At 63.4% G+C, this 20,216-nt stretch overlaps 1 protein-coding gene across 1 annotated transcript in view; it reads right to left on the reverse strand.

Annotated features, from left to right (window-relative positions):
• HCN2 (hyperpolarization activated cyclic nucleotide gated potassium and sodium channel 2) overlaps positions 1-19,962 on the reverse strand; it is a 36,662-nt gene extending 16,700 nt beyond the window's left edge. The window contains exons 1-2 of the mRNA XM_073017193.1: positions 19,266-19,962; positions 2,208-2,631 (exon numbers count right to left, since the gene is read on the reverse strand). Of these exons, the coding sequence (XP_072873294.1) occupies positions 2,208-2,631; positions 19,266-19,897 (1,056 nt within the window). The 5' untranslated portion in view covers positions 19,898-19,962. The remainder of the gene's footprint in view (positions 1-2,207; positions 2,632-19,265) is intronic.
• Positions 19,963-20,216: the final 254 nt, after the last annotated feature.

Raw genomic sequence — 20,216 nt, forward strand, 5'->3', positions numbered from 1 at the left:
CCTGTCCTTCCCTTGGCCCCGCCCATTCCTGTCAGGGCCAAGCCTTACTGACCTCCAAGGCCCTGGCCACAGTCCCTGGGGCCCTCATAGCCCTGTACCCCACAGCCCTGCCCCACCCTTCCCCTGGAGACCTCATAGACTCATCTCACACCTGCGGGCCCACCCTCCTGTCCCAGTGCCCTGTGCACCCCCGCCCTTGTAGCCAAAGCCACACCCCTACGGCTATGGCCCCGCCCTCCTCATGGCCACACCTCTGCAGCTACGGCCTTGCCTCTCACCCACGGCCGGGCCTGGCCCCTGTGGCCAAAGTCCTGACCCTATGGCTGTGGCCCCACCCCTGCAGTACCCTCATAGTCTCACCCCTGAAGCCACAGCGCAGCCCCACACCCCTCATTGCCCTACCTCTGCAGCCGTGGACCGGAGCCTCATCCACGACCTGGAGCCCCTCGTGGCCTTGGTCCCACAGCCACAGCCCGACCACTACAGGCTTGGCCCAACCCAGTACCCCTCAGCCCTGTATCTGCTGCTTAAAAGCACCCCAATACCCTCATATCCCCACACCTGATGTCTGACCCTACCCAGCACAATCATCAGAGCCCCGCCCCTGCTGTCTGACCCCGCCCAGCACAACCTTTATAGCCCCGCCCTTGCTGCCTGACCCCGCCCAGCAAAACCCTCATAGCCCCACCCCTGCTGCCTGACCCCTCCCAGCAAAACCCTCATAGCCCCGCCCCTGCTGCCTGACCCCGCCAGCAAAACCCTCATAGCCCCGCCCTTGCTGCCTGACCCCGCCCAGCAAAACCCTCATAGCCCCGCCCCTGCTGCCTGACCCCGCCCAGCACAACCCTTATAGCCCTGCCCTTGCTGCCTGACTCCCCCAGCACAACCCTTATAGCTCCGCCCTTGCTGTCTGACCCCGCCCAGTACAACTCTCATAGCCCCGCCCCTGCTGCCTGACCCCTCCCAGCACAACCCTTATAGCCCCACCCTTGCCTGACCCCGCCCCGCACAACCCTTATAGCCCCGCCCTTGCTGCTTGACCCCACTCAGCACAACCCTTATAGCCCACCCTTGCTGTCTGACTCCTCCCAACACAACTCTTATAGCCAGGCCCTTGCTGCCTGACCCCGCCCAGTACAACTCTCATAGCCCCGGCCCTGCTGCCTGACCCCTCCCAGCACAACCCTTATAGCCCCGCCCTTGCTGCTTGATCCCGCCCAGTATAACTCATAGCCCCGCCCCTGCTGCCTGACTCCTCCTAGCACAACCCTTATAGCCCCGCCCTTGCTGCTTGACCCCGCCCAGTACAACTCATAGCCCCGCCCCTGCTGCCTGACTCCTCCTAGCAAAACCCTTATAGCCCCGCCCTTGCCTGACCCCACCCAGAAAAACCCTCATAGCCCCACTCTTGCTGCTTGACCCCACCCAGCACAACCCTCATAGCCCCGCCCCTGCTGTCTGACCCCACCCAGCACAACCCTCATAGCCCCGCCCCTGCTGTCTGACCCCGCCCAGCACAACCCTCATAGCCCCACCCCTGCTGTCTGACCCCGCCCAGCACAACCCTCATAGCCCCGCCCCTGCTGTCTGACCCCGCCCAGCACAACCCTCATAGCCCCGCCCCTGCTGTCTGACCTCGCCCAGCACAACCCTCATAGCCCCGCCCCTGCTGTCTGACCCCACCCAGCACAACCCTCATAACCCCGCCCCTGCTGTCTGACCCCGTCCAGCACAACCCTCATAGCCCCGCCCCTGCTGTCTGACCCCACCCAGCACAACCCTCATAGCCCCGCCCCTATGCCTGACTCCACCCCAGCAGCATCATAGCCCTGTCTCTGCTGCCTCGACCCTGCTCAGCACCCTGATAGCTCCACCCCTGCTGCCTTGGCCCTACGCCTGCACCATTGTATCTCCACCCCAGCACCCTCACAGCCCCGCCCCTGCACCCTCATAGTCCCACCCCTGGGGCCTGGACACCACCCAGATCTCTCATAGCCCCGCCCCTACTGCCTTGGCCCCACCCCTGCACCACTGTAGCTCCACCCCAGCACCCTCACAGCCCTACCCCTGATGTCTGACACCACCCCAGCACCCTTGTAGCCTCGCCCCAGTGGCCTTGACCCCGCCCCTGCACCATTGTAGCTCCACCCCAGAACCTTCATAGCCCCGCCCCGGCGGCCTTGACCCCGCCCCCCACCCCACCTCACCTCCTCCCACTGGTGGATATAGCGGATCAGACGCGAGAGGCGCAGCAGCCGCAGGAGGCTGAGGATCTTGGTGAAGCGCACGATGCGCAGGGCGCGCGCCGTCTTGTAGACCTCGGAGTCGATGCCCTTCTCCACGATGAGGAAGATGTAGTCCACAGGGATGGAGGACACGAAGTCCACCACGAACCACGTGCGCAGGTACTTCTTCTTGATCTTCTCGGGGTCCAGGATGATCTCCGTGTTGTCCTCGATCACGATGCCGGTGCGGAAGTTCAGCACCAGGTCCATGAGGAAGAAGGTGTCCGAGACCACGTTGAACACTATCCACGGGGCAGTGGTCTCGTCCTTGAAGAAGGTGATGCCCACCGGAATGATGATGAGGTTTCCCACCATGAACAGCAGCATGGTGAAGTCCCAGTAGAACCTGGGGGCGAGGGTGCCCACACCTCAGGCCCGTGCCTCCCCGGGGCGCCTGCGGGACCAGCCCCGGACCCTCCTCCCTGGGGACAAGGGGCGCCCACACCTCAGGCCCGTGCCTCCCCGGGGCGCCTGCGGGACCAGCCCCGGGCCCTCCTCCCTGGGGACAAGGGGCGCCCATACCTCAGGCCACTGCCTCCCAGGGCGCCTGCGGGACCAGCCCCGGGCCCTCCTCCCTGGGGACAAGGGGCGCCCACATCTTAGGCCAGTGCCTCTCCCAGGCGCCTGTGGGACCAACCCTGGGCACTCCTCCCTGGGGGGCAAAGGGTGCCCACACCTCAGGCTGGTGCCTCCTTCAAGGAGCCTGCGGGACCAGCCCTGGGCCCTCCTCCCTGGGGACAAGGGGTGCCCACACCTCAGGCCAGTGCCTCCCCTGGGTGCCTGTGGGACCAGCCCTGGGCACTCCTCCCTGGGGGGTGAGGGGTGCCCACACCTCAGGCTGGTGCCACCTCCAGGGATCCTGGGGGACTAGCCCCGGGTCTGCCTCCCTGGGGGACGAGGGGCACCCACACCTCAGACCGGTGTCTTCCTCCCAGATGCCTGCGGGACTAGCCCTAGGCACTCCTCCCTGGGGACAAGGGGCACCCACACCTCAGGTCAGTGCCTCCACCAGGCGCCTGCGGGATCAGTCCCAGGCCCTCCTCCCTGGGGTCAAGGGGCACCCAAACCTCAGGCTGGTGCCTTCCCCCAGGCACCTGTGGGACCAGCCCTGGGCACTCCTCTTTGGGGGGCAAGGGTGCCCACACCTCAGGCTGGTGCCTTCCCCAGGACCGGCCCCGGGCCCTCCTCCCTGGGGACCAGGCTCCCACTCCAGGAAGGCTGCCCAGACCCGAGGGAGCCCAATGCCCACTGCACTGCCCTAGCCCAGGTCCCTTCCTCAGGCCCAGCTCTGACCCCGTGTCCAGCTTTGACCCCGTGTCCTTGAAGATGCAGGAGACCTCACAAGGCCCAAGAGGTGGCTCAAAATAGATTAAATGCTTCACATGACCAGAGAGGGACAATGTGCCTGGCACAAGGTTGGTGTTGAAAAACTAGACAGGACAGGACAGCAGACAAGCAGAGAGGAGCTGGGGTGCAGAGGGGCAGCAGGAAGCAGCAGGGACAGGCAGGGCGGCGGGCACAGGGAGAGCAAAGGCAGGAAGCCAGTGTGGGAAATGAACCGTGCTCAGCTCATGCCGGGAGGTGAAGGCCCCAAATGCCCTACTGAGAAGTGGGAGCCTCCACAGGGGCCACAGGAAGGCTGAGCCAGGGCAGCACTGGCTGCAATTCCAGAGGAAATGAGGCGTCCACATAGGAGGAGAGAGGAGGAAGCGGGGCGTCCACACAGGAGGAGAGGAGGAAGTACGGCATCCGCACAGGAGGAGAGGAGGAAGCGGGGCGTCCGCGCAGGAGGAGAGGAGGAAGCGGGGCGTCCGCGCAGGAGGAGAGGAGGAAGCGGGGCGTCCGCGCAGGAGGAGAGGAGGAAGCGGGGCGTCCGCGCAGGAGGAGAGGAGGAAGCGGGGCGTCCGCGCAGGAGGAGAGGAGGAAGCGGGGCGTCCGCGCAGGAGGAGAGGAGGAAGCGGGGCGTCCGCGCAGGAGGAGAGGAGGAAGCGGGGCGTCCGCGCAGGAGGAGAGAGGAGGAAGCGGGGCGTCCGCGCAGGAGGAGAGGAGGAAGTGGGGCGTCCGCGCAGGAGGAGAGGAGGAAGTGGGGCGTCCGCGCAGGAGGAGAGAGGAGGAAGTGGGGCGTCCGCGCAGGAGGAGAGAGGAGGAAGTGGGGCGTCCGCGCAGGAGGAGAGAGGAGGAAGTGGGGCGTCCGCGCGGGAGGAGAGAGGAGGAAGTGGGGCGTCCACGCGGGAGGAGAGGAGGAAGTGGGGCGTCCACACGGGAGGAGAGAGGAGGAAGTGGGGCGTCCACGCGGGAGGAGAGGAGGAAGTGGGGCGTCCACGCGGGAGGAGAGGAGGAAGTGGGGCGTCCACACGGGAGGAGAGAGGAGGAAGTGGGGCGTCCACACGGGAGGAGAGAGGAGGAAGTGGGGCGTCCACACAGGAGGAGAGAGGAGGAAGTGGGGCGTCCACACAGGAGGAGAGAGGAGGAAGTGGGGCGTCCACACAGGAGGAGAGGAGGAAGTGGGGCATCCACGCAGGAGGAGAGGAGGAAGTGGGGTGTTCATGCAGGAGAGAGGAGGAAGTGGGGCGTCCACACAGGAGAAGAGAGGAGGAAGTGGGGTGTCCACGCAGGGGGAGAGAGGAGGAAGTGGGGCATCCACGCAGGAGGAGAGAGGAGGAAGTGGGGCATCCACGCAGGAGGACAGAGGAGGAAGTGGGGCGTCCACGCAGGAGGAGAGAGGAGGAAGTGGGGACCTCATCCAGGAGGACAGAGGAGGAAGTGGGGCATGCACATGGGAGGGGGAGAGGAGGAAGTGGGGCGTCCACGCGGGAGGGAGAGAGGAGGAAGTGGGGCGTCCACGCGGGAGGAGAGAGGAGGAAGTGGGGCGTCCATGCAGGAGGAGAGAGGAGGAAGTGGGGACCTCATCCAGGAGGACAGAGGAGGAAGTGGGGCATGCATGCAGGAGGAGAGGAGGAAGTGGGGCGTCCACATAGGAGGAGAGAGGAGGAAGTGGGGCATCCACGCAGGAGGAGAGAGGAGGAAGTGGGGCGTCCACGCGGGAGGAGAGAGGAGGAAGTGGGGCATCCACGCAGGAGGAGAGAGGAGGAAGTGGGGACCTCATCCAGGAGAACAGAGGAGGAGGAAGTGGGGCGTCCATGCGGGAGGAGAGAAAGGAGGAAGTGGGGCGTCCACGCGGGAGGACAGAGGAGGAAGTGGGGCGTCCACGCGGGAGGGAGAGAGGAGGAAGTGGGGCGTCCACGCGGGAGGACAGAGGAGGAAGTGGGGCATCCACGCGGGAGGAGAGAGGAGGAAGTGGGGCGTCCACGCGGGAGGGAGAGAGGAGGAAGTGGGGTGTCCACGCGGGAGGGAGAGAGGAGGAAGTGGGGCGTCCACGCGGGAGGACAGAGGAGGAAGTGGGGCATCCACGCGGGAGGAGAGAGGAGGAAGTGGGGCGTCCACGCGGGAGGGAGAGATGAGGAAGTGGGGCGTCCACGCGGGAGGACAGAGGAGGAAGTGGGGCATCCACGCGGGAGGAGAGAGGAGGAAGTGGGGCGTCCACGCGGGAGGGAGAGAGGAGGAAGTGGGGTGTCCACGCGGGAGGGAGAGAGGAGGAAGTGGGGCGTCCACGCGGGAGGACAGAGGAGGAAGTGGGGCGTCCACGCGGGAGGAGAGAGGAGGAAGTGGGGCGTCCACGCGGGAGGACAGAGGAGGAAGTGGGGCGTCCACGCGGGAGGAGAGAGGAGGAAGTGGGGCGTCCACGCGGGAGGGAGAGAGGAGGAAGTGGGGCCTCCACACGGGAGGACAGAGGAGGAAGTGGGGCGTCCACACGGGAGGACAGAGGAGGAAGTGGGGCATCCACGCGGGAGGGAGGGAGAAGGAAGTGGGGAGTCCACGCGGGAGGAGAGAGGAAGAAGTGGGGCGTCCACGCGGGAGGACAGAGGAGGAAGTGGGGCGTCCAAGCGGGAGGAGAGAGGAGGAAGTGGGGCATCCACGCGGGAGGAGAGAGGAGGAAGTGGGGCGTCCACGCGGGAGGACAGAGGAGGAAGTGGGGCGTCCACGCGGGAGGGAGGGAAGTCAAGCAGAGTCGTGGCTGGTGCCACAGGGGAGGCCCAGAGGGTGGGAGGAACGGGCCAAGCTGGACGTTCCACATGATAAATACCCGTGGACAAGAGACCAGAGGGCATTTCCACTCCCAGATATGCCCGGCCAGAGTCCAAGTCCCCAAGGTGGATTCCAAAACTCTCCCCAGGAAGCTCTGGCAGAAAAGGGCTTGTCTGTTCAGGGCCTGCGTATGGCAGGCCAGGCACGGTGCTGTGAGAGCTGCGTCCACACAGGAGGTCATAGAGAGTCAGCAAATGGCTACATGGACAGGTGCCTGGCCCTTTCGCTATCGAGAAAATGCAAATCAAAACCACTCTGAGCAAACACCGGCGGCTCCTTAAAAAGACATAAAATTACCAGCACTCCCCCGCCCCGAGATTACACCCGAAGAAATGAAAACAAGGACGCGGACGGGCGCCCACTCGGCCGTGTCCACACCAGCTCGATTGCGGACGGACGCCCACTCCGCCGTGTCCATACCAGCTCGGTCAGTGGACAGATGCCCACTCCACTGTGTTCACAGCAGCTCGATTCACACTCGAATCACAGCAGCCAAAAGGCGGAGGCAGCCCAGGCGCCCATCACCAACAAACACAGCATGACTCGTCCATCACGGAACACAACTCAGCCACAAAAAGGAGCGAGGCTCTGACCCAGGCCACGGCACGGATGCCCCTTGAGGACATCACGTTCAGTGAGAGACGCCATTTCTTTTTTTTTTCCGAGACGGAGTCTCGCTCTGTCGCCCAGGCTGGAGTGCAATGGCGTGATCTCGGCTCACTGTAACCTCCACCTCCCAGGTTCAAACGATTCTCCTGCCTCAGCCTCCTGAGTAGCTGGGATTACAGGTGCCCGCCACCACGCCCGCCTAACTTTCGTATTTTTAGTAGAGATTGGATTTCACCATGTTGGTCAGGCTCGTCTCGAACTCCTGACCTCATGATCCTTCTGCCTCGGCCGCACAAAGTGCTGGAATTACAGGTGTGACCCCATTTCTATGCAATGTCCAGGACGGGCCAATCCAGAGAGACAAGAAGGAGATGCGCGGGTGCTGGGGGCCGGGGGCTGGAGGGACGAGCAGTGGCACATGCGGGGTGCAGTTTCTCTCTGGGGGAATGAGAAAGGTATAAACATGGGTAGTGGTGATGGTTGTACAACATTATGAATGGGCTTAAGGACACTGATTCATAGGTTTTAAAACGGTTAAGTGGAAAAATTGATTTAAAAAACCTGCCGGGTGCAGTGTCTCACGCCTGTAATCCCAGCACTTTGGGAGGCCAAGATAGGCGGATCACGAGGTCAGGAGATTGAGACCATCCTGGCTAACATGGTGAAACCCCGTCCCTACTAAAAGTACAAAAAATTAGTTGGGCGTGGTGGCGGGCGCCTGTAGTCCCAGCTACTCGGGAGGCTGAGGCAGGAGAATGGCATGAACCCGGGAGGCGGAGGTTGCAGTGAGCCGAGATGGTGCCATTGCACTCCAGCCTGGGTGACAGAGCGAGACTCCGTCTCAAAAAAATAAAATAAAATAAAATAAAATTGGCCGGGCGTGGTGGCTCACACCTGTAATCCCAGCACTTTGGGAGGCTGAGGTGGACACATTACAAGGTCAGGAGATCAAGACCAGCCTGGCCAACATAGTGAAACTCCATCTTTACCAAAAATACAAAAAAAAAAAAAAAAATTAGCCAGGTGTGATGATGGCATGTGCCTGTAATCCCAGCTACTTGGGAGGCTGAGGCAGGAGAATCGCTTGAACCAGGGAGTCAGAGCTTACAGTGAGCTGATACTGCATCACGGCACTCCAGCCTGGGCAACAGAGTGAGGTTCCATTTCAAAAAATAATAATACAAAATGAGCCGGGCGCGGTGGCGGGTGCCTGTAGTCCCAGCTACTTGGGAGGCTGAGGCAGGAGAATTGTTTGAACCCGGGAGGCAGAGGTTGCAGTGAGCCGAGATCGCGCCACTGCACTCCAGCCTGGGTGACAGAGCGAGATTCCATCTCAAAGAACAAAACAAAACAAAACAGAAAACAAAACCTTTGGGCAGCCGGGCGCGGTGGCTCAAGCCTGTAATCCCAGCACTTTGGGAGGCCGAGACGAGCGGATCACAAGGTCAGGAGATCGAGACCATCCTGGCTAACCCGGTGAAACCCCGTCTCTACCAAAAATTACAAAAACTTAGCCGGGCGAGGTGGCAGGCGCCTGTAGTCCCAGCTACTCGGGAGGCTGAGGCAGGAGAATGGCCGGAACCCGGGAGGCGGAGCTTGCAGTGAGCTGAGATCCAGCCACTGCACTCCAGCCTGGGTGACAGAGCGAGACTCCGTCTGAAAACAACAACAACAACAACAAAAAAACAAAAACAAAAACAAAAAAAAAGTTTGGGTTCTGGGGCCAAGGGCTCTTGACAAAGGGGAGGTCCCAGAGTGGGGTCTGAGCCCACCTGCCCTGCACATGCCTGACTCAGGCAAGGGAGGGTCTTGAATTTCCAGCACATTGATTCATTTTGTCATTAACACTGGGGGCCGGGGGATACGCCAGACACGCTGGCTCATGCCTGTAATTCCAACATTTTGGAAGACTGAGGTGGGAGGATCGCTTGAGCCCAGGAGTTCGAGACCAGCCGGGCAACACGAGACCCTGTTACACACACGCAAAACCACTGGGGGGATCCCCCCACCCCCAGATCAACTCAGCCTTCTTAGTTCTTGAGGTTTGGTTTTTCTTTTTTTTTTTTGAGACTGAGTCTTGCTCTGTCGCCCAGGCTGGAGTGCAGTGGCGCGATCTCGGCTCACTGCAAGCTCCGCCTCCTGGGTTCACGCCATTCTCCTGCCTCAGCCTCCCGTGTAGCTGGGACTACAGGCGCCGCCACCTCGCCTGGCTAATTTTTTGTATTTTTTAGTAGAGACGGGGTTTCACCGTGTTAGCCAGGATGGTCTTGATCTCCTGACCTCGTGATCCACCAGCCTCAGCCTCTCTCAGTGCTGGGATTCCAGGTGTGAGCCACCGCGCCTGGCCAGTTCTTGGGGTCTTACCTCCACCCGAGGCCCAGCTCCTCCCTATCATGGCCAGGGTCCCCACATCCTGTCGGAGGAGAGGCCGAGAGGCTGGAGGGACTCCCCAAAGTTAGCACCAATAAAGGAAACCCGGGAGCCCATCGCTGGCATGGCTGCCCGGAGCTTTGTTTCAGGAGCCGCCGAAAGTTGGCTCCTTGTTTCTGGACGGCTCCTCGAGGGAAAAGCCGTCAACACCACGCCTGCCGGGTGACCCGGACGCTCCACTTTGGGGAAATGATCCCGAGGAAACCTTCCAAAAGGAAGAGAAAAAAATTAAAAAGCCATTTGTACCAAGATGTTCACAGCAGCTCGGTCTGCGAGAGCCAAAGGCTGGAAGGGACCCAGCGTCTCGCATGGTGGCGGCGTCAGCCAGACCTGGGCTGGCTCCTGCCTGCTGGCACAGTGACCTTGGGCGAGTTCCTACAGCCCCTGAGAACCTCAGTCTCTTCTTCCAAGCACCCACCACCTTGGGATGGGGAGAGGCTGAGCCTTTGGGACAGGCCCCCAGGAGCCACCTGGGCTGGGGATAAAACCTGGAGAGACCTGAGAAAGGCTGACTCAGGGCCAGGCACGGTGGCTCACACCTGTAATCCCAGCACTTAGAGAGGCTGAGGCAGGCAGATTACAAGGTCAAGAGATCGAGACTATCCTGGCCGACATAGTGAAATCCCATCTCTACTAAAAATACAAAAATTATTTTTGTGTGTGTGGTGGCGGCGCCTGTAGTCCCAGCTACTCAGGAGACTGAGGCAGGAGAATGGCGTGAACCCGGGAGGCGGAGCTTGCGGTGAGCCGAGATCACGCCACTGCACTCCAGCCTGGGCGACAGAGCGAGACTCCATCTCAAAAAAAAAAAAGGAAAGGATGGTGAGGGGCTTGTGCCTCTAATGCCAGCATCTTGGGAGGCCAAGACTAAAGGATCACAGAAACTCAGGAGTTCAGGTCCAGCCTGGGCAAGACAGGGAGATCCCATCTGTACAAAAAAATACAAAAATCATCCAGTGTGGTGGCGGGCACCTGTGGCCCCAGCTACTTGGGAGGCTGAGGTAGGAGGATCTCTTGAGCCCATGAAGCCAAGGCTGCAGTGAGCCAAAATTGCACCACTGCACTCCAGCCTGGGTGACAGAGTGAGACTCTGTCTAAAAAAAAAAAAAAAGGCTGACTTGATCTTGAGATGGGGAGAGCCCCTCACAAGCTTGAAGGGTGAAATCAAATGACTAAATGACTTGAAATTTAAGGCCTTCCTTTCCCTGAATATAGACAGGGCGTGAGGGCTCAGGCTCCCAATCTGACGCATCTGCTCAGCAACGAGACCCCCAGGGCCCCAGCACCGAGTGGGCTGAGGGGATGCCACCTGCCTGCCGCTGGCTTCCTGCCCCTTCGTCCCAGTCTCACCCTCTGCATTGAAACCTGCCTCCCACCTTCGAGCACCAGTCTTGGGACAAAACAGGCAGGAAAGATCAGTTGAAAAGGCCACAGGACCTAGAAATCTCCCCCACAAGGAGCGGGGAGAAACTCCCAGGGGGCTCCAGAGACCTCCAAGGGGGACCTAGAAACCGCCAAGGAGACCTAGAAACCACCAGGAGGACCTAGAAACCACCAAGGGGGACCTGGAAACCACCAAGGCGGGGGCCTGGTTTTAAACGGCCATGTAACATAAGGGCCTCCTTTCCAGGTGACAATTAACAGACGTTCTCCCTTTTATTCTCGGGGTGGGCTGGGGGCAGGGACCACACCTCCCCTCTGATGTAAGTGAGGCTGCAGGATGAGACCCCAGGACTGTCCTCTTGTCGACGGCCCACACTGTCTGGAAACGTCCTCCCTCGAGCCTTCTGCTCCTGTGTCCCGGGGAAAGGACTCCTCAGCCCATCTTGCCCAGCAGGGCAGTATTCCCGGGGATTACAGGGGTTGGAGCAGAGGGGCCTTTGGAGAAGGCACAGGTTGGGTGGCCACCCTGAGGGTCCCTCGTGGGGCTGGGCCTGCCCGTTCCAACCGCAATGCCTCCAAGCAGGGCTTGGGGCCACAACCCTCATCGTCACCAGCCAGAGGTCAGAAGGAGGAAGGGCGTCCACACATGTCCCCTACCAAGGGGAAACCAAGGCCTGGGGCAGAGGAGACCCCAGAGCCCTGCAAGGCGCCACCGTCCCTGCCGGTGCATCCCAACCCTCTCCTTGCCCAGCACTAGAACGAGTGACGATGGGAGACCCTCTCGCCTGGGGAGGGGGAGACAGCTCCAGGAGACAGGACCCCAGAGAGAGGACCTGGGGCGGGAGGAAGGCCCAGAGCCCACCCCGACTCCCCCTCACACTGTGCAGGAGCGTCCGGCGGCCCCTTCCCCATCCAGCCGCCATAGGGACGCAGGCGGGCGCCAGCAGCCCCCGGGCACCCTGTGCCCTCCCTTCCCAACCCCAGTGCTGAACACGGACAGGCCCCCCTCAGCTGTCACGGGAATGTCAGGCACCATCATTAAATCTTGTACTTAAAACCCATCCCCAACAGGTAACAGAGAGGCCTCTGCAAGGGCCCCTTCCTCAGAAATGTGGGGGGTCCTGCCACTTGGTCCAGCCCGGCCCTCGCAGGCAGGGAGGGAGACCAGCTCCAGAGGCCGGGGATGAGGCTGGGTCCCTGGGGAGACCTGCCGGCCTCAGCTCTCACGCCTGGGGGGCTGGAGGAAGCCTCAGACCCCCTCCCACTCACAGGGACTTCAGTGGGGCCTCCAGCACCTGACACCAATGTGAGCTCAGCCCAACTCCAGCAGCCGCCCGGACTCTCTCTCGGCTCAGACAGGGAAACTGAGGCTCTTCCAGCCATAAGCGAAACAGTGGGACGGGAACCCAGACAGACCACGCGTCACTCGCCTGCCCCGAGCTCAGGGTTCTTCCCCTGGAAGTTCCCAAAGCTGCTGCAGGTTCCGTCTCTCTCGGACTGGATGAAGCTCGGGAGACGAGGCCTCTGACCTGGCTCCCAAACCCCACAAGGCCCCCAGGTCTCCTGGCAACAGAAGGTCCAGGACCCTCAGCCCCTTGGACCCCAGGGGAGGGCCGGCCCAGGGGGCCTTCAGCCCCTGCTGGAGCCTGAGTCCCAGGTTGGGGAACGGGCGAGGGCAGCCGGGCCCTCCCTGCAGGAGCCCAGCCTCGGCCCGAGGCCAACAAGGATTTACAGATGGGGCAAATCCGGGAGAGGATTAGGGGCTGGAGGTCGGTGATTAAGGGAGAGCCTCGGGCGGCGGGATTAGGAAAGAGCTCTCAGCTATGGACTCACGGGCAGATCTGTGGCAGGTGTCAGGGATTAAGAAAGGGAGCTGCTACGGGGGGTAGATCTCAGGTTCCCGGGTGATCCCAAGACGGGGCAGATGTTTACAGAGCTGTGCCGCTGGGCGCTGGGGCACACGATGACCACAGGCCCAGCCCCAAGACAGACACATGGGATGCCCTGGGGGGTGCCACAGGGAGACCGACCTGGGGGGTCCATCAGCTCCGGGCGGTGGGAGGGCTTCTCGGAGGTGGCGTGTGGGTGGATGAGATGGTGAGGGGAGGGCAGCACCTGAAGAGGGGCAGCAGGTGCGGAGGTTGATGCCCCGGGTTCCCTTCAAGGCCGGTGGGTGACCTCGGGCTGGGGCCTCGGGACGGGGGACGTGGGTGGACATGACGGGAGGGCCGGAGCCAAGGAGGTAGACGTGACAAGGAAAGAAGGACTGATGTCTGGAGAAGCCCACGCTGGCAGCCGGGAGGCCAGAAAGGGAGCAGGGAGGTGGCCAGTGCTGTCTGGGTGTGAGGCTGAACCGTGGGGGGGGGGGGGGGTGTGAGGCAGGGCCTGACCCAACTGAGTGGGGGGCTGATAACAGGGGCTTGAAGATGTGGGTTTTTAGGGATTTTTTTAATTTTTTTGAGACAGGGTCTTTCTCTGTGGCCCAGGCCAGAGTGCAGTGGCACCGATCATAGCTCACTGCAGCCTCAACCTCCTGGGCTCAGGTGTTCCTCCTGCCTCAGCCTCCAGAGTAGCTGGGACTACAGGTGCACACCACCACGCCTGGCTAATTTTTTTCACTTTTTGTAGAGATGGGGGGGGTCTTGCTATGTTACCCATGCTGGTCTCGAACTCCTGGGCTCAAGCGATCCTCCCGTCTGTGCCTCTCAAAGTGCTAGGATTATAGGCGTGAGCCACAGTGCCCGGACAAAGATGTCCTTTTTCGAGCAGGGAACGTAGGGAGGGCCCTGAAGAGAGTGGGGAGGTCTTGGCCACCCCAGTCCCTGACCCCTCCACGCAGACCAGAGGGCAGGCCCTGGGTGTCACCTCTGCCACCTGGGATATGGGTCCGTGCACGCCCCACCATCCTGCACAGGCTGGGCCTTCCTGCCGTGACCGGAGCCAGAGAAACCCTCACCTCGCCCCACCCCGCCCCCGGAGCCATCCCCCCCTCTCCGGGATAATGGGGGGTTTATTCCCAGGCCCTAATGCATGGTTTCATCACCGTGGATTTGCAGAGCTGCACCCCCAAGCTGATCTCCCACTGACCCACTCAGCCATCTGGGGCGGGGCCCGGGGGCCGCCTGTCCTGGTGGGTCTTGGAGCAGCCCCTCCCCGGACGGTCCTCTTGGAGACATAACAGAACCTGGCTTTGGGGAGCATCTCGTCTGTCTCCCCTCACACGGGGCCTCCCCAGCTGAAGCTGACTCAGGAACATGGACCAGAAAATCAGCAGCAGGAGACTGCAGGCCGGCCACAGGGCACTTAGCCCTGCAGCTGGACCGAGGACAGCCAGGAAGCCACCAGCCTCTCTCCACCCGACACCTGCCCTGTGCCCCCGAGAGCTCCCAGGGCACAAACCTTGGATCTGCCCCCGTCTCCACCCTGCCAGGCCTGCCCAGCCCCTGGGTGACACCGGGGGCGGGGAGTGGATGACAGCAAGCCTCCGACAGACGGCCCCTCCCTGGGCCTCCGTGTCCCCACCCGCCCCAGCCCCCCTCCTGCCGAGACGCCCCCCAGCCCCAGCCCCGCTCCTGCCGAGACACCCCCAGCCCCAGCCCCCTCCTGCCGAGACACCCCCCAGCCCCAGCCCCTCTCCTGCCGAGACGCCCCCCAGCCCCAGCCCCCCTCCTGCCAAGACACCCCCCAGCCCCAGCCCCTCTCCTGACGAGACGCCTCCCAGCCCCAGCCCCTCTCCTGCCGAGATACCCTCCAGCCCCAGCCCCCTCCTGCCGAGATGCCCTCCAGCCCCAGCCCCCCTCCTGCTGAGACACCCCCAGCCCAGCCCCCCTCCTGCTGAGACACCCCCCAGCCCCAGCCCCCCTCCTGCTGAGACACCCCCCAGCCCCAGCCCCCCTCCTGCTGAGACACCCTCCTTTGCACGACTCAGGCTTTCCCAAGCGGACCTGTGTGGCCTTTAGAATCAGCGGCGGTTGGGGTGAAGGGAGTAGGAATGAACTATACTTATTTTTAAACTAATTTTGCTCCGGGAGGCGCAGAAGACTCTGCCGCAGCTCTGGGGGTTCCACGAGGCCAAACCCTTTCCTTCCTTGGTTTTCACGCCTGTTCCAATTCAGGCACGAACCGTAATCACCTACAAAGACGGCAACTTGAACCTCCGGAACTCAAAACCTTGAACTTGGGTCCTTGAACCTGCTTTTCCACCAGCACCCCAGGGAAGCGTGCGGCACGCCTCTGCGGACTTCCAGGCATCAGGCCTGGGTCTAGATACCTCCACAGCCCCAGGGCTTCATGAATGAACCAACTGCACTTTTTTGTTGTTTTTTTTTGTTTTTTTTTTTTTTCCTTTTTGAGACCAAGTCCCACTCTGTCAACCGGGCTGGAGTGTAATGGCACGATCTCGGCTCACTGCAACCTCCGCCTCCTGGGTTCAAGCGATTCTCCTGCCTCAGCTTCCCGATTCGCTGGGATTACAGGCACCCGTCACTATGCCCGGCTAATTTTTGTATTTGTATTTTTAGTAGAGACGGGGTTTCACCATGTTGGCCAGGCTGGTCTCAAACTCTTTACCTCAGGTGATCCTCCCGCCTCGGCCTCCCAAAGCGCTGGGATCGCAGGCATGAGACACCCGGCCCTGGCACCAACTGCACTTCCGAAGGGGCCAACTGCCCAGCCTGAGAGCTGAAATCTGGACCCACATCTGCCCAGGACCTGTGCTCTGCCCCTCAGCAAATTCAGCAAATATGTGGCGCCTGCTGTATACGGGAGCTGGGACGAGAGGGAGCTGGGACGAGAGGGAGCTGGGACGAGAGGCGTGTAAGAGGCCACTTCCGAGCACAGAAGCAAGGCAGACTTGGGCGTGATGGAGACAGCCCTCTCCCTCATACCACCCCCACCTTGCATTTGGGGGAACTGAGGCAGAGGGGCCCAGTGAGGAGCCAAGACACCCAGCCAGGCACAGGAAGCCTTGGGCCTGAAGCCAGCTGGGGCCTGATTCCTGAGTCAGTTGCAAACATAGAGGCCCCTTCGCTTGCTGTGAGCTGCCTCAAAACACCCTGCACAGCAGGGTCCGGCCCCCAGACGCTCCACGATGCTACCTCTTGGCCCGGCTCCATGCCCAGCTCCGCTCCTGGCTCTTCCCTCGGCTGGACCACCTTTCTGCACACATTCCCATCACCCCCCCGGCCACCTCAAACGCCTCCTCCGGTCCAGGGCTCCCCTGCATCCTCCATGCCTCCTCAGCCCAGCCGAGTGGGGGCGGTTCCGGTTCACCAAACACTAATGATCCCCTTCCTGGTGCCAGGCGGCTCGGGCCAATTTCCCGGGATGGGATCCACTGGCAAGAGACAAGGGGAGTTCAAGGAAGGGGGACGCTGCTGGCCTCTGTGCGGGGACCTGGGGGCTGGGGCAGGAGCTGCCCCCTCCTTCTTCCTCTTAAATCTCGCTGCAGATGCCGCTCCAGCAGGAACAGTTACTACACCCCCAGGTTGTGAGGAGAAAGGGCAAATGTGAAAAGGCAGACACAGAAAGGCCCCTCCCACCATTGCATACATGGCTTCAAAAAATTAATATTCACAGACTGGGCGCAGTGGCTCACGCCTGTAATTCCAGCACTTTGGAAGGCCGAGGCAGGAGGATCACCTGAGGTCAGGAGTTTGAGACCATCCTGGCCAAGATGGTGAAACCCCTTCTCTACTAAAAATACAAAAATTAGCTGGGTGTGGTGGCAGGCACCTGTAATCCCAGCTACAGGGGAGGCTGAGGTGGGAGAATCCCTTGAACCCGGGAGGCGGAGGTTGCGGTGAGCCAAGATCACACCACTGCACTCCAGCCTGGGCGATGGAGCCAGACTCCGTCTCAAAAATAAACAATAAAAAATTAATATTCGCACAGATATCACCCACCACCCACCCCTAGGCGCCCCCAGAATGCCTTCTTCCTCCCCTCGGTCTGCATGGGACCTAGGCAGAGGCTGGCCGCCTGCCGGTCAGGACTGTGGACACCTGGGCTGTGCTGTGCAGACGGAATCCCAGATCCGGCCCTCAGGAGCTGTGTGTCTCTGACCAAATGACTTATCTGGGCCTCTCTTTCCTCCTGGGTAAAACAGGTTAGCAACAGCACCCTCTTCACCCTTACAATAATTAATATTATTAAATTAATCCTCAGAGGTGCTTCCAACAGCCCCCGGCCCAGCGGGGGTTTAGGGAGCTTTTCAGATATTCCTGGGGGTCTTTTTCCACACTGATTCAGGACAGTCAAAAAGGGGCACAGGTCCCAAGCCTGGGGAGGGTCATAGGGGCCACGTGCACCCAACTTGGCAACATCGAAATCCTTTTTCAAAATCTGACTGCCGTAACTCCCCTAGTCCTGAAGACAGGCCCCGCTAACCCCATTCCCTGTCTGCTCAGTTCCGCTTCAACACTCGTCTGCCTGGGTGACGCCGCACTTGGCCCACACAGGGGGCCTCTGAGCCCTCAACACCTCACAGCACAGAGCGGGGCCACGGCCTGCCCAGGCTTCCGGGCGACGCGTGCAAGGCGGGTGGAAGGATGAGAGGCTTCACTCCTCCTACCGGCCTTCCCCCCAAGCGCCAGGATCAGCCATCAGCCCACCTGCCTCCCAGGACACCGACTGCCCCTCTGCAGCCAGGGGGTCACTGGAACTGCCCAGGGGAGGGAGTGGCTAACGTAGGCCTCCACCTGCCAGCCCTTGCACTGTGGTGCACCCATCGCTGTTGGCGGTCATGCTGGAGGGGACGAAGAAGGGGAGTGGGCGCTCTCTGCAGCTCCCTCCCCACCACGTCCCTCTCCGGCCAGGCGGTGCCACTGCCGGACTGGAAGTGGGGCCAGGCCGACCAGCAGCCCTGGAAGTCCAGTCCTTCCTGCTCACTGTCCGCATTTCACAGGCCAGAGCCCAGACGCTGACCAAGCTCTCCCAGTGGGGCACGGAGGCGGGGTGGGAGGGGCCGGACACAGCCCTTCTGGGGGTTTTGGGGTTCCTCCCACCCCTGGCCTGTCTCGAAATCCAGGCTTCTGGTCAAAGCTGTGTTCTCCTCTCAGGAAGACCTGGGATGGGAGGAGGATTCCAGGGTCTTCTTCCAGGCTCTGTCGAGGACGTGTGTGCCCCAGGCCTCAGTTTCTCCAGCCAATCACTAGGGGTGCAGAGAAGTCAAGGGAAGAGAGATCCCCACAGCCTCCCTGCCCAGTTCTGGGGGTCCAGGGTCCATGGGGGCCGTTCAGGGGTGCCCAGGCCTGGAGGAGGAGAGACAGGCGGGAAAATCGCAGCCTTCCCAGGCCCGGCGCGCTGTCCGTGGTGCTGAAACTGCGCCCGCCCGGCGCGCCCGGCCTCGGTGGCCCGGCGGGCCCCATCTACACCCTCCACAACCCACCTCACACCCCACTTGTGGACAAACACACACGCAGCCGTCCACGGTCGCGCGCGTGAGACCTGCCTACGGCTCACACTACTGCCCACCGGTGCACACCGGCCCCGGGCGCACAACGCACGCCCGCCACCTGGTCCCAACACATACGAACCACACGTCCCACCATGATAAACCCACCCGGGGCGCACACGCCCAACACCACCACGAAGACACATGCTCGCGACCACCACGCAGACACCGCTGGAGACACACCTCCCCGGCCACAGGCTTGCGCCCCGGGAACCCCGCCGCCGTCACGCGCCCCTGTTCACACACAGCCCACGGGGACACGCGCCGGTCTCACTCTCCGGCCACAGCACGCACAGCCGAGGAACCAGGACCGCAAACATCGGCGGCGGTGGCCCCGCGCCGGCCCTGCTCGGAGCCTTCCACGCATTAGCCGGCTGATCCACAGCGTTATCTACACACCCACCGCCACATGCGCGCACCGCCCGCGGCTCGGGTGGAGCGGCTCCTGGAGACACAGCTTGGGGACCCGCACGCTTTCCAGGCCCGCGGCTCCGGGCGCGCCTCCTCGCAGGCGGGGCGCGGGTGGACGCCGTGGGAGCCGCTTAACCCCCTCTCCCCCGGCCTCCCTCGGGCGCGTCCTTCCCGGGCGCCCTTCGTTCCTCCTCCCTTCCGCTCCGCCGCCTCTCTGGGGCCCACGTTCCCCTCTATTCGTCCTTTGCGCCCCTCGGCGCTCAGACCCTGGCCCTGCGGCCCACCCCACCCGCCGCGCCGCAGGGCGGAGGATGTCGGGGTGCGTGGAAGGGGGGCGCTCCGGGGTCACCCCGGGAGCCCCCCAGAGGCGGAGCCTCGCGCGCCGGGGTCACTCCGGGGCGGGTCCTGGACACGCCCGAGGTCACCGAGGAGCCCCGAGGTCACCGGCCGGGCGCGCCGCCCCGCCCTCCCCAGGCGCTCCAAGGACGGCCCCCGCGCGCCGGCTCCCCGGGCCCCCTCGCGCCGACCGGCCCTCCCGGAGGCGGTACCTGAAGTCGCTGTACGGGTGGATGATCCAGGCCCCCGCCGACTTGACGCGCTCCTGCTCGCGCTCCACGGCCTTCTGGCTGCCGAACATCCGCAGCGAGAACTTGTTGACGCCCGGCTGCAGGAGCGCGCCGAACTGGCGCTGCATGAAGCTGGCCTGGCTGCCGCGCGGCTCCCCCGCCGGGCCCGCCTCCTCGCTGCCCGCCTCCTCCGCCGGCCCCGGCCCCGGCGCGGGCCCCGAGGCCGCCCCGCGGCACGAGAACGACACCTTGGGCCCCCGCGCCGGGCCCTCGGGCCCCGCGGGGCTGCACTGCGGCTCGCCGCGCCCGCACTCGCCGTTCGGGCTGCCCTTGGCCGTGCTCGCCGCGCCCGGGGTGCCGGGGCGGCCGCACGAGCTGTCGCGGCTGCGGAGCCGGCCCCGCGGGCCGCCCTCGTCCGCCGCCTCCAGGGGCAACGCCTCGGCCCGGGGCGGCTGCTGGGGGGGCGCGGGCCCGGGGCCCGGGGGGGGCGCGGGCGGCGGCGGCGGCGGCGGCTGCTGTTGGGGGGGCGCGGGCGGCGGCGGCGGCGGCGGCCCCGGCGCGGGGGTCGCGCCCGGGCTCTCCCCGGGCCGCCCGCCGCCCCCGCGCGCGTCCATGGCGAGGCGGCGCCGGGCAGTGCGGAGCGGAGCCGCCGCCGCCGCCGCCGGCCGGAGCCCGAGGGAGGGGGGAGGCGGGGGCGGGGTGGGGCGGAGCCGCGGGGGGCGGAGCCTCGCGGCGGGGGAGGGGCGGGGGCGGGAGTCCCGCCTGGCTGCGCCCCCTCCCCGCGCGCCGCCTCCGCCCGGCGCCGGGAAACTCGGGCCGCGGGGTCGGGGGCGCCCCAAGGTCACGCGGCCCGAGGCCTCCGAGCCCCGCGCGGGCCTCTCCCCAGGAGGGGAAACTGAGGCCCGCGACGTGTAAGGACGCTCCCAAGGTCAC

This window comes from Chlorocebus sabaeus, chromosome 6 (genome assembly GCF_047675955.1).
Source record: "Chlorocebus sabaeus isolate Y175 chromosome 6, mChlSab1.0.hap1, whole genome shotgun sequence".
In the NCBI taxonomy this organism is placed as follows: Eukaryota; Metazoa; Chordata; class Mammalia; order Primates; family Cercopithecidae; genus Chlorocebus; species Chlorocebus sabaeus.